This window comes from Octopus bimaculoides, chromosome Z, assembly GCF_046866305.1.
Source record: "Octopus bimaculoides isolate indiv1 chromosome Z, ASM4686630v1, whole genome shotgun sequence".
In the NCBI taxonomy this organism is placed as follows: domain Eukaryota; kingdom Metazoa; phylum Mollusca; class Cephalopoda; order Octopoda; family Octopodidae; genus Octopus; species Octopus bimaculoides.
Genome location: NC_142944.1, coordinates 30,183,414 through 30,198,162, shown reverse-complemented (window position 1 = coordinate 30,198,162; position 14,749 = coordinate 30,183,414). Strand labels below are relative to the sequence as shown.

At 34.0% G+C, this 14,749-nt stretch overlaps 1 protein-coding gene across 50 annotated transcripts in view; it reads left to right on the top strand.

The window, feature by feature from the left end:
• LOC106882306 (C-Jun-amino-terminal kinase-interacting protein 4) overlaps positions 1-14,749 on the top strand; it is a 249,052-nt gene that overhangs the window by 92,829 nt on the left and 141,474 nt on the right. For 8 of the 50 annotated variants that reach the window (XM_089365038.1, XM_089365035.1, XM_052973662.2 and 5 more), the window contains exon 10: positions 6,133-6,165. The exons of the other annotated variants lie outside the window; for them this stretch is intronic. In XM_089365038.1, coding sequence (XP_089221164.1) covers positions 6,133-6,165 — 33 coding nt within the window. The remainder of the gene's footprint in view (positions 1-6,132; positions 6,166-14,749) is intronic. 50 annotated transcript variants of the gene reach the window in all.

The following is a 14,749-nucleotide window of genomic DNA, read 5'->3' as shown; positions in this document are numbered from 1 at the left end:
ATGGGAATAACATTGTTCAATGTTTTTTTAAATTTTTTTTTTATTTATGTTTAAAATCACATCAAGTGGTTATTTAAATATACATTTTCTACTATGACATTTATTAATGTTCATTTTCTACTATCTTTGACATTATCATCTCATTTCCTCATTTGTTACTAATTTCAGTTGGATATCTTGAAGTTTACTATGCTGCATTGAAAATAAAGAAAAAATTAAATTATGTTCCACTGCATAGCATCTTGGGCAAGTGTCTTTGATAGCCCTGGGTCTATAAATGCCTTATGAGTGAATTCAGTAGACAGAAACTACAAGAAAACCTTTTGATGTATGTGTGTGTGTGTGTGTGTGTTGATTTCTCACTGCTTGGCAACTAGTGTAAGTTTGTTCCACTGGTTTTGCCGATAGAAGTACCAGATTTACATACTGGAATTGATGTGATCAACTGAAAAATCCTTTGAGGCAGTGTCCCAGCATGGCTGCAGTCCAATGACTAAAACATATAGAATAAAAAAACATAATTGTTATTTACTCATATGAAAACATATTGTAGTCATGTGAATGCATGCATGTACAAACAATGAACATTATTTTTTATTTCGAAATTTTTTGATGCAGTGTGGTAAACTTTGGGCTATTCCACATTTCTGCAACAATTGTGTCACAATGCTTTTCAACATTTAGTTTGAGCCCTACTTTCTAGATCAAGTCTCCTGGGGAATTAGCCATAATATTTCTATTTGAAATCAGTAAAGTAAAAGTAATTAAACTTGGGTTTGGTTCACTGATGTCATCCTCATTGAATTTGTCTTTTACCAATGTAAGGAGTTGGCAATGATTAAGGTGCTAGGCTAAAATCACATTTTCACATAACTGCATACTGATTTCATGAGTTGCTAGTGTCAACTTTTTCTCTCATCTCAGAGGTTGATAAAATACTGCCTCTTATTATTGCATAGTAATTGTAAGACCATCGTCTCTATTTAAATCTTTGGCTTTGTCGGTCAGGGAGAGAAATATAGTGGCTGCCAACTTTCTACTTCTCAACATTGCATGCTGCCTCCCTATAAACCACCTGTTTCCACTATGTGTTATAGTTTTCAGGCACTGAAGGCGATGTTGACATTTCTTGTTGCCATTTTTCTTAACTGTGTACTGCTATCAATGTTAAATGTAGAAAGAAAAGAAGAAAAACAAAAAAACTCACCTTACAAGGCAATTATAGAACTATAGTATATAAAATCTTCACTTTTGGTTACAATGTCTCTGGAGATGAATAGAAAAAAAAATGAATGTATGTCTGTTGTTTCTGCAATACTGTTGCTTGATTCAACAAATTAAAGTTTAACACTAAAATGTAAGCAATGCACAAATACTGAGAGCCCTCTTTTTCAAATAGAAGATGAGGGCAGTAACTCCATAGAAGAAATTAATTAAAAAAATAAAGCAAAAAATATCCAAAAGAAGAGAAGAAAATTATATCATTCTGTTTCACTTTCTTCTGAAAAAGCAAAACTTTTAGATGACTCTTAGTCATTTTGGCAATACAGTATCAATCACTTTCAATGAACATATTTAGATTCTATATTCTTGGATTCCTTGACTGTCCACTCACTGCACAGTCACTGTTTTATTATAATCTCACTGCTTGCATTACCATTGTTCTGTTAGGCAAGGCATTCATGTTTTTTTTTTCCCTTTCATTTATATATATATATATATATATATATATATATATATATAAACTCATAAGCACTTTGCATAAATTGCTATATCTCTGTTATTAATTTTATGCTGTATGTTTAAGTATCTGTCAATACTAGTATGTGCACTTAGGAAAACAAATCTTCAGTTTTTGTATTGTAAACTTTTAGTTATGTCTTAGGCTAATTTCTTTTTCCTGTTTTGACTGGAATTCATACATAGCTTAATTTACGTGTATATACATCTATCAATCTGTGTGTGTGCATGCTTTACATATTTATATCCATGTGTGCATGTTTATGCATGTAAATCCATATGCATGTACACACACTATAATCATACATATATCAAAATATATCTCTATATTTGTATATATAGCTTTTATCTGCATATTTATGCACTTCTATTAATTTCTTAGAGATATGCATAAATGTATACATATCAAATTTAAATGCTGTATGTATATGTAATTACATATGTACATTTTTTGTGTTTTTATGCACACAAACACATACAGGGTACACAGTGCAACTGGGAACAAAACAGAAGTTAGACACCATAAAGAAACAACCCTTTCTATAGCAATAAACAACATATACATTCATCTCAGTACATTACTGAGACAAGCTACTTAATAAAACCACCATTTGTCCAAACGATGACTCTGTTGTGGCTATGGAAATGATTGCATGACAGTATCTAATGATTCTTCCTATGCATCTCTCTATACTGACAACTATTCCTTACCACCAAGCAATGTGTGTATGGGTGGTGGAGGTTTGTTGGCTGTCTTCTGTGGTGATAGATGAAATAAACCAAGAGTTTTCCAAGAAGGAAAACTAGGAGATACATGATAGTGAATGTTAGATGATCACACAGTTCTCTTAGATTTTGCCAGCCATGAACTTGCCCTTTCTCATCACCTGAAGTTCTTGTGAGACATCTCTAAAAATTGTTATAACTTGTCCCTCCTTACTTACCTGTTGTTCTGGTGCAGCATACATCTGATAGTGGATACTGCTATTTGCAGCTGCTTTCCAATGGCTCTTGTTGACCTGATAGGCTTAGTTTATGTCCTGGGTTATGCAGGACAGCGTCCTGATGTTTGACTGCAGAGGATGCTTCTTTCTTTTGACCATAGATGACATGTCCTCATCAGAGGGTTCCAGTTCTTTTGCAAACCTGAACACAAAAGAAGCAAATGATGTTCAAATTCCCATGATTGGTGGCTTATGGGAACAGTATGGCTTTTCATTTTCTGGATCATATTGGAATCTACTATATTGATCGATTGACATATCTAAAAGAGAAATGTAAAAGTTAAAATCCAGTGTTTGTTGCAAAACATCTCATTACATTTCCCTTTGATTTGTAGCCTGCTAAAGTTTGTTCAGAAATACCCTGCACACCTGTGTGTCTGGTATGGTGTGTGTGTGTGTGTGTGTGTGTGTGTGTGTGGTATGTGTATGTGTGCATATGAATGAGAGCTATCAAATATGACTTTTTATTTTGAATGCTTACTATTGTGAGAGTAGCATGTCTTGATTCATTCTTAATCAGCCCATTGATATTTGTCTATGTACCAGCTTCAGTATCTGTTATGTTGTATTGCTGTTGAATTGTTTTGTAGACATTCTGATGTCATTATTGGTCATACTATCATTCAAACCTGGCAGCCTACTTAGATAAGGTTACAAACTAGCCTATTTTATGAGAACAGCATAAAAAATAGTGGACATATTGTTAGTAGCTAGAATTGAATTATGTTAGTAGCTAGAATTGATTTTAGGATTTTTCATTATTTTGTACTGGGATTGTTTTACACACACATAGATGCTTAATTTTAAATGATTAAGTCTCACATTTGCTCTTTCTTGATGACACGTTACTGATTTTTACTCCATTTACTTGGCTGTAAAAAGAAAGTGGGGTGTGGGAGGCATAATACTAGTTGTACTTCATTGCTATGACTGGTTACCAGTGGAAGACAGCAGACATTCCATATATATATAAGTAAATATTACTTCAGGAATTCTTATGCATTGGCTCAAATTTATGAACCTTATTTTAAGTGAATAAAAGACAGAAAAAGTTAAAATAGCTGAAAATATTTTTAAAAAAAGAGAACCTCAAATAGATTTCTATCACTGGGGTATTATTCAGATTAAAATTATCAAGTTGAAAATCTATGAATGGAGTTGTGTTGGATCACATTTCTCATGGTTCTCTATCACTTTTGATGAATATTCCAGTTGTTTGATTAGTTGAACTGTATACACATTGAATTACAATATAAATGGCTGACTATTCTATAAACATATGTACTGTTCATGTAGTTTTCAGACTTGACACAATGTATGACTAGGCCAGTCTTTTGAATTACAAGTACAATAGGACATTTGAGAAGCTTCCGCAGTTTCTGATGACCCAGTTTTATTCACAAGGCTTGAGTTAATTTAAGGATCTGTAGTAAAAGATACTGTTCTTCGTCTGTTTCCAGAAGCAAGTGCCTAGCCCCAAGTACACATACCACCTCTCCACGCATGGATACAACATAAAAGAAACACAATGTTTGCAGCATCCACAGAGCTGCAGGAGATGTCAGATATTAAGTATAACTATACATATCTGCTTTAGGCTCTCTCACTCCAGATTTTCTATAAGGCTTTCCTCCCATATCCTTTTGTTGAACACTCAATAAATTACCCCCACAAGGAAACAAGGGTTTATTATTATAGTAGGCATGGTTTGTGTAGAGCCAATCTTGCTCATTCTTCAAACTTGTATTGGTCTTGTGCAACGAGTGCCAGGAGTCCAGTAATTATCAACAGTAGGATTCATATGGAGTTACCTTCTCTTAGACAAGCAGCTGAAGGGCCTTATTTGCCCTGGGTCTGTGAGTGACTTTCTTACAGTCACACACTCTCAACTGCCATTTAAGCAGTACTACATATTTTTAGGTCTTCAATTTTTAAGACTTAGTATCAAACTAAACCCATTTAACTAAAACTAATGCCAATCACAAAAATATTCAACTATATCTGTATTATAGTTTTCCTTAATGTGAGCAACACTAGAATTTTTTTCGATTTGGTAGTCCAAAATGAAGAAAATCGAATTTAAGTTGGTTTTAATTTACTAGTGGTAGAAAGAATGCTTAATTATAATTAGTTAGGATTATAATTTATTTGTATAAAATATGCTTAAGCTTTTTCTTTTGAATTTCAGTAACTCTGAAATATTTTAGATAGCTTTACTTGTAGTGATTGTTAAATTGATCTTCAGTATTGAGGAATGTCAAAAAAACACTGTTAACAGGAAATATAATGAATATGAATATAACCACAAGAGTACACTTGTATATTCTGTAGAACATCTCCTCTACTCTCATTCTAAGATGTTTGAGAATGCATATTTGTCTGTCTGCACACACGCGCACACACACACACACACACACTCGCGCACACACGCGCGCACACACACACACACACACACACACACACACACACACACACACAGTATGTATACTTAGGTTTATCAATGTTTGCAAATGTGTGCAAGTTTACCCAGGGAATAGTGTGGTTAATATAAAGATAGATAGGATTTAGAAGCATTTTTACATTTATCTTCCCCCTTTTTTCCCCAACTTTTTTTTTGCCTAAGATATTTATGGAAAGAGGAAACTTTTTTTCATTAGAAATTATTGCTACAAATTAGACAAACTAATTAAATTTAAAATGTTTTGAAATAGAATGATAATAAAAATGATTATTAAACTGATAATGAATTGTTTTTGAAAGAAAGAGCATAGGATTGTAAAATGCCACAGTGCTGAATATTTAATCTCATCTGTGTTCTATGTACCTCTGACCCCTGTATTATACGGGGCTTCTAAGAGATCATTATGGTTGTATATACATAAAAAAGTGTAGTTTCAAATCTTTGACATTTTTTCAAGTTTAAATCCTGCTGCAGAGGTGGATTTTACATTTTGTCATCACTTTGAGTTAGAGATCAATAATATACATGGCTGATTCAGTTAATTATGCTCCCTTCCCTACAAAGTTTTCACTTTACAGCTTGTTCAAAAGGTATCACTGTCATATGTTAAGACTATGTAATTAAGCTGACTCTTACATTCATTATTCTGTGGCAGGTGGGTGGAAAATGAAGCAAAATTTAATGGAAAATTAAAAGCAAGAAAATATTGTTACATATATTATTAAATAAGATGTAGTAAAAAAAAAAAAAAAAAAATAGTGTTTGTGGGAAATAGAAATAGTAAATTATCAAAACAGTTATTTCAAACAGGTTGGAATGAGAATTATGATAATGTCTGCATGCTGCATGCCATTTTGATGTTTTTAATTGCTTGTTCCATTTTTATAAATCTTTTCCTTTCTCATGATTACCATCCGAAAACATCAGAAAGTGATAAGGAAAATGACAGAGAGTCTACTGGTATGTTTCTCTCCCCTGTTGCTCCTGCTTGTGGAATACTGCTTTATATGCCTGCTTCTGGTTTTTTCATTTCTTTTTTCCTTTTTTTTATTTGAACTTCTACAGTTTTGTCCTAAAGTATTAATTTATATAATTATCTCTCACACATGAAACAATTTTTGTTTAACCTCAGAGCTAAAATCCCTACATATTTAATATCTTATTGCCCAACTTATTTAAATAATATTGCTCTATAAAATCTAATATAAAAAATCTAAAATATAAATCTAATATAAAAATCTGAGTTAGAGCTATTTCAAATCAGTAACCCATATCTTTAGACATGAAACTTATTTACTATGTCCGTTTCAATTGATTTGATGTTAAATTGTCATTGTCTTATTCTTGGATGTGCATATAGTACCAGATTGTATTTGAACCAGAGACCTTTGTTTTTAAGTTAAAGGAACATGTGTTAGTGAATTATTGCTGTTAGGTTAAAATTTCCGAGTTTCAATTCACTCTGGTATTGTAGCACATCCAGGAATAAAATACTGATGTCATTTAGAGATCAAACCAATCAAAGCATAGCATAAGTATAAATGATAATGAAGTCTCATATCTAAAGACAAGCTAAATAGTTTGAAAGATTACAATCCTATTTGATAACGCTTGTTTAAAAAATAAGTGTGACATAGTAACAAAATTAATTCCAAATAACAAGATTAATTCCAAATTTGTATACAATTTTTTCTTACTATTTTTTGTACTCTCAGAATAAAATATTTAGTAACATCATCCCTCTTTTTGTGTCTCCTCTTGGTGAGCATTATGAAGTAGCAGTTACATGCCAGTGGATTTCAGTTAGTAACCCAGAAGCATGAACATCACAACATTCCATGAGCTTGTAAACAAATATCTTAAACGATTTTTATTTTTACATTTTGATCAATTAGCAGTCAGCATGACAATTACAAATTCAGTTAAACTACAAGAGTTAGTGGAGTGATAAATGGTTGATGACTCTTTATGCTTAAGTTAAAAACAAAAGTAAAAAATGTCGATTTTAGGCAATTTTTTTATTAAGATGGATGGTCACACTTAAATTTTTTAATAGCAAAATATTATTATATGTAGAATATTTGGCATGATTTAAAAAAAAAACATTTAATAGTACAAGTTAAAGTGCTTAAATACTTAATAATCAACTCATTGTTTTGGAAATGCCAGAATTTTGAATATTTGAATGATTAAATTCACTTTCAAGAGTTAAGTTTTTCTTCGTACTCTTTATCAAATTTGTAAGTTCTGAGCAGTTTAAGTAGGAGACACTTTCCAACTGGCTTAAATAGTCAATTTAAGTTTTTTTCATTTTCTTCTAAATTGTTTAATTCTTCACCAGTTACTGAGTCATTAAAGTAAATCAAATCATACAAAATAGCTCGTTCCATGAAATTCTGATTTCTGTAAAACTCTTGTCTCAGAGGTGGTTCAGTAATTCCATCATTTCACATATTTTGCTGATTCAAATAAAATTTGTATTTTATTTTCTCCTGGGCATTAGTTTCTTTTTAACTTAGGACTTTTAGTCTTAATTCTTCCCATTCAGCTAGCCTCTGTCACCCTATTTTTGAGCAAAGTCATTTTCTCCAGTGCACCATGTCTTCTTCTCTTCTTTTGTCCCTATCTTGATACTCATAGCTGTCTTGGGTGTTTGTTCTTTAAGTTTCACTTGCCTTCCTGCCACAGTCTCTTGCAGGCTGTACCAATTGATTCTCTTCAAGAGTTTGTTATTCTGTTCTTATATGTAACTTTTAAAGTACTGGCCCAGATCTTGTTCAGTCCTCTGAACACTGCTGCTGTACACCAGATTCTGGGCTTAACATCTGCTTCAAACCCCCCCCCCCCCATCTCCTTAGCAATAATGCTACCCAGGTAGGTGAAGTTGGTTACATGTTCAAGGGTTCTTGCCTGCATTTGCCACTTCTTCAGTCAATCTGGTCATCATTTATTGGGGTGCTAAGTATGACTCTGCCAAGAGCGCAGTGTCATTGGCATAGTCCAGATCTGTTAGGTGTCTCCCTGCAGTCCACAGTTCTCCACATGACAGTCAGTGGCCTGTAAAAACAACAGGGGTGACAGTAAGCAATTGTGTCTCACTCCTGTGATGTTGAATTTTGTGTTGCTGCATGCAGTAGCTTGAATTGAATACAGACTCTTAAAGATACAAGTTTTTTTGGGATACCATATGCATTGGCAATACATCAAATTAAAATGCAAAGTCTTCACTGGAAGGCATTTTGTGTGATATTCCATTGAGAGAGGCCGATAATGGTACTGTAGAGAAATCAAATTGATAAAGGTAAAGAGCTCTTTCAGATCTTCTTTGAATATGTTCAATTCCTATACTGGTGTTTAAAAATATCTGACCTAGCTAGGTTTGCTTTGGCCAGGTACCTTAGTAATTCTCTATGTACACTGTCGAAAGCATTTTTGAAATTGATAAAACTGATGACCAGTTGTTGCTGGACTTCTATTCATTACTCCATGATTTTTCACAGTATAAAGATTTATTTGGTGCATGATTTTCCTGTGCTGAAACCTGATTGTTCTTCCCTGATGTTTTCATCCAATTCCTCTTTCAAAACCTTTAAGATGACTAAGTAGAAGTCTTTGCCTGGCACTGACAGTAGGATGAAGAAGGCCCACTAGTTGCCGCAATTACCGAGATTCTCTTTCTTTGGTAGTTTAACTATGACATCCTTTGTTCAATTATCTGGCACTGTTCTGTTTTTTCTAATGGGTATTACACAATTTTGTTAGCTCTTGCACTGTGGAATTTTCTCTATTCTACAGTTGCTCAGTCCTGGAGATTTATTGTTCTCTAGTCTTTTTGGTGCCTGGTTGACTTCATCTTCACTAATAGGTGCTCTTGTAACTTCACAGTAACTTACCAAATGGCAGAATAGTTTGAAGTATCAAATAGTTCAGGCTGATTCAGTCCACTTGAAGTGATTCACCCAGTACACATTGATGATGGCCAGATTTCAGTTATTCATGATTGATATTTTGTAGGGTCATGATCCTTTATGAGAAGACCAAGGAGACAAAAGGCAGCTTTGTTGTTAACAGCAAAAGTCACACCTGAATCTCTTCCTTCTATCTTCCCAACCCAGAAGGTATAACTCTTCTCTTACAACTGGGTTCTGCCTTTCAGTCCTGGTCTCTTTTGTGATCAGGACTGTCCTCTGCTCAGGTATGAAGTCTCCATCAAGCATAGTGCACATGTCCCACATTGCTATAGTCATCTTCATTTTCTTGCAATTTCTGCTGCTGAAGTGAAGTCTTGCTGCCACAATGAACTAGCTAGGTTTTCTTCTGAGCATTCTTTCTTTACCACACATTTTTTAGAGGTTTCTTCTTCTGGGGAAGTGGGGGAGCATTGTCTCCTGAAAAGGGCTGCTCTTACATTCACACTGCTGCCTCAGCCTGCTGGTGCTCCGGGTTAAGCATTGACAGCAACTGTCAGGTACAAGCCACCTGTGTGCAGAGCTCTTGCTAGCAGCTTTCAGTTACACCTACTGTTGTTACATTTACTCCATTGTAACAGGGCTTCCAACTTTAAACAAAACACCTTGGACAGTGTGTAAGGCAGTTGGTCTATCCCTACACGAGACTGCCTCTCTGGCTAAGAGGTTGCTAGCATTTGCCCTAAGTGCCATTGTAGTCTATGGACAGAAACAGAACAGGTGACTTATATAATAAGTAAAATTTTAAACATTAACTTTATATCAGTGTGTCTAATTTGATTATTTTTTTTCTTTCCTTTTTTATATACTTTGTGTTATTCAATGTTGATGAAGAACTCCTTGGTCACAGTAAATCAGGATAGGCACACATTTTCTGAAGAGTTTACATTGTAAAATTCTGCAATAGGCTTAAAGTTTTGTTTTAATATTTCATTTTTCTGCTTTTTAAATTGATCCTTTGTGCACTTAGCACTTTGTCTGGATCATTCTCTTTCATTTTATGATAAATGGAGTGGTCTTATTTGTTAACTAAAAGAAAATGTATATGTCAAGTAACCCCTTTTATTGTCTAATTGTATAAAAGATTTCGATGTGCAGTGGATGACAGAATTTTTGGGTTGAGGAATAATTCACGAGCATTTTTTTCAAATTTATTTTAACCCTTTTGATACCAACCATTTGGTCTTTTTTGCTGAATTGCTTCATTGAATAGGTGCAGTTGTTGAACATAGAGCTCCACATTGAGCATTTGGTTGTGATCAAGCAGTTCGTAATGAATTATTCCTTCCCAGTTCCACCATACACACAACATGGTCTTTTGAGGATGAAGGTTTTTTTTTGCTTGTGGAGTCACTTGTTTGACAAGGCTAAACCATTCTTTTTGCTCCATATTGATGTAAAAGCACCATTTTTCATCGCCAGTGACAATGCAGTAAAGAAAATGCTGTTTGTCACCATATACTGAGTGATGTCAAGCAAACAAACTGGTAGTGATTGTGGAGCATGATTTTTTTTTGTTTTCGCTCAGCGTGTGGCACTTAGGTGCCGAGTTTCTGAAACTTGTCCATTGAGTGAAGGTAGTTCACCACAGTTTTTTTTATCACAATCCATCTGCTCTGCCAATTCTCTGGTCATTTGACATAGATTTTTGTGAAGAAGTTAATTTAATTACTCTTCATTGAACTCAATTGGTCAACTGGTGTGTGACTTGTCCTTGAGGTTCAAATTCCCATTTTTGAAGTCTGAAAACCAATGGTGGCCAGTACTTTGAGGTATTGTTCCCTCTCCATACAGCACAAATCTCATGAGCAGCTTCAGCAGCCTTAACACCTTGATTAAATGCAAAAAACAAATGGTGTCAAAAATGCTCAGTTTTGTTCACTTGACATTCCATTTTAATGATCTGAAAATACACAAAAATCAATGAAATTTAAAAATCAAAACACTCTACTTTGTAGAGCAAAAAATTTTGTTAAATAACAAAACATTTTGTCAATGTGTTTCATTTCTGCATGCATTTTTAAATTTGAAAAAAGAAAAAAACAGATGTTCATGAATTATTCCCCAACGCAATATTATATTGCAGGACAAAATGCAATATAAACTCACTTTCTGTTTGGATTAGTTTTTTTTTCTCACTGTTTTGGGGTTTTATAAAATTGAGGAGAGCCTTTTCTAAAATCACTCTGCTTAATTTGATATCATGTTTTCTGAAATACTTGAAAATGGGACTGCTTGAAATTATTATTCATCAATACATGTACTAAAAGTGGAATTATAGAGATTATTATTACTGTTCCTATTGTACTCTTTGTAGTGTTGGGCCCTGTTCCAATGTGTGATCGTCTGGATTGCATATATATATATATATATATCTCTGAGTGGTTGGCATTAGGAAGGGCATCCAGCTGTAGAAACTCTGCCAAATTTAGATTGAGCCTGGTGTTGCCATTCGGTTTCACCAGTCCTCAGTCAAATCGTCCAACCCATGCTAGCATGGAAAGCGGACATTAAACGATGATGATGATGATGATGATGAGATATATATATATATATGTGTGTGTGTGTGTGTGTGTTTAGTATACAGTTATTGAAACTCTCCATTCTTTTCTTTATGAGACCTTTTGCTTTGATGACCTCTGGTGTTACTTGTCTTCATATTCCACATCTTGATAATTTCATTGTCTAAATTTTGTACTTGATCAGCTTCTCTGCAACTTTCACTGAAGTGTTTCTCTCAGAAGATAGTATTAGTTTTTCATGCTGTGCTAATTATCACTAGCTTATTGGCTTTTATCTGTCCCTGTGGATGGGTATATCCCACAAGATGGTGGCTTCATTGTTGTCATTGACAATATTTGGTTGAAGTTTATATCACTTCATATTTTCCATTCACCACAGCCTGTGGATGTATTTGATCTTTACTAGTTCAAGATATTCAGAGATATTGTGGCTAATGTTTTTTTCTTTCATTTTTTTATCTTATTTTCCATGGATCCAGCACTGTTTTGTCCTTGATGATGCATTAGTGATAGGGATTTGTTTGCAAGATTCTGATCTTGTGCAACAATTATCTGACCCTCTGTATCTGCTTTCATTCCAGTGCTGTTAAGCCATTGTTGTCCTCACTTGGTTTATGTCTGCATCCATTTTGGGCACGTCAGATGCATTAACATGTCACCACAGATTTTCTGCAGTTTAGACTGGGCATGGTGTAATAGTTTTAAATCTGTTAATCACATTGAATTCAAGTTTTTGATGCCATATACCTTTTTCTCTTGTGTACCCTACACCTGAGACTGTCCCAGGTTTCATGACATAAACTTACTGTTCTAAAGTATTTCACCACCTTGTCCCCACATCTATCTCTTCCACAGGTTCCTCCCACAGTTAGCGATTAGCACTTTATGCAGCATTGAAGATAAACCTAAGCATGTAAAACAATTATTCAAACAAAGTGAATTTTTGTTGAGGCATCCTCAAGGACCATTAACCACTTGGTTTGTTATACAACTGGAGAACCTTTTCTGCTTTTTGTACCTCTTGAAACTTTGCAGATATGGCATCATTGTTCCAGTTGTTTACATTGAGTTAAAATTCTTCTACTGTAGCTTGCTTCACTTCTTTCAAAATTGCTTTGTGCCTAAATTACAAACAATTATTGTCATTAGACAAAATGTCAAGCAGTATTTAGTTATGGCCATTTATATTCTGAATTCAAATTCTGCTGAGGTTGACTGCTTCCTTTCATTTTATTAGTCAGTAAAGTACCACTTAACCCTTTAGTATTTAGACCGGCCCATTACTGGCTATAGCTGGTCTCTAACACCTATCCGACAAAGCATGATGGATTCAAAGCAGTGTGAATAAACATGCATTACATTTGATAGAATCTGAATGCTAAAGGGTTAAATATTGGGAACAATATACTTTCTTCTCTCAAATGGTCTTGTGGTTATGTAAGAAAGTATTGACTAATTAACTGCCATCAGAAGAAACTATAGACTTTATTTTCATAAAGTTTTAAAGCATGGTATTGATCCTGTTTAGATCAAGTAACATTGATCAGATTTCTACTCCGTGTTGAGCTACATGGCCAGTTGCTGGCAGGGCTTATATAAGCTCTGTAGTTTGTACATCTTATATGATATCTCCATTGTAATGTCTGTTATAAACCAGGAAGGTTGAGAATCAGTTTTTTTCCAATGATAAAATGATAAACCCAATTCACAGGGAATGGCTAGTTTTAGATTGGGCATAAGTTTCTAGTTGCATGCTTTGAGAATTCAGTTGCATGCTTGTATAATTCAGGTGTGTGTGTGCATGTGCAAAACTCATCTCCTGGGACACCTCATCAGTGATGTGATTTCATCAGAGGTTCAGCCTTCTTAATATAGATGTTTTTGTCCAGACAACCCAGCTAGTGTCTGTCCTAGCTACAATTATTCATAGACCAACCCCTGAATCCAAAGCCACAAGGTAGATTTTTTTTGCAGTTTCTCTTAATTTTATTGTCCTTCTTTGTTACCCTTGTAAATCCAAGTTGCTTGAAGACTGTGCTGAATGAGTATCCTGCAATGCCTCTACAACCACTCCTATAGGGTCATGTATTTTGAAGCTTTGTTGACCATTTGCTGGTACTTCATACATTTTAGCAGCAGCACCATCCCTGGGGTGCTGCATTCAATTGCGGGCCTCACTTGACTCTTGTAGAGTTATCAGCAGTTCTTTGGTACTGTAATACCTTCTGGTTCTGAAGTGAACCATTAATGTTTTTGAAGCAGTCCACACTATAACAAAAAAAAAAAAAAAATTTATCGTTAAAGATGAGGTTAGTTAAGTTCAGGAAATTATATTTGTTATTTAGTTTCTGTTTTTCTTTTACTATGAAGTTTTACATTAATTGTTCCTTGTGAATACAACTTGATAAAATTAACTAATGTTTTGAGCAAGTTATTTTTATTCTATAAAAAACATTCAGGCTTTTATCATTCAGACTACAACTGAAAATTTCAAATCAATGATTCAACTAAAAATTCTTTTAGGTGGTGTTGCATCATGGCCATAGTTGGTCAGAAAGAAGTGAAAGAAAGAAATGTTATGTGATATTATCTATAGACAGTTTGAGCACTCGTATTACTATTAAGTTTTCTATGTTAAATCGTGCATTCAAATTAAATTGTAATGAAGCAAGAAGGATGTCTTCATTGCAACAATAAAAAAGTATCAGTAATTACGATTTACTTAAAATCTTAATTAGTGCTTTAATTTCTTTTCTTGTGATTTTGGCGACAGTAGTTGTTTTGAGTAGTTCTATAATCAAAACGGTTCCAACTGTAACCATCTCACCTTTTCGTTTATAAAGGGCAACATTCTTTGAACTGGTCTAAAATTGTAGGGTTTTTTTTGTTTTTTAATTTAGCTGCTATTTCTTATAGCTTGAGCAAATTCTTTTGTTAGCATATTTCTGTAGAAATAGAGAGCCTTTGCATCAATATAATTTGAAAATAAAGAAATTAGTAAAATAACTTTATTATTAAGCAGGTATTTGAATCGCATAAGTTAATATGAAATTT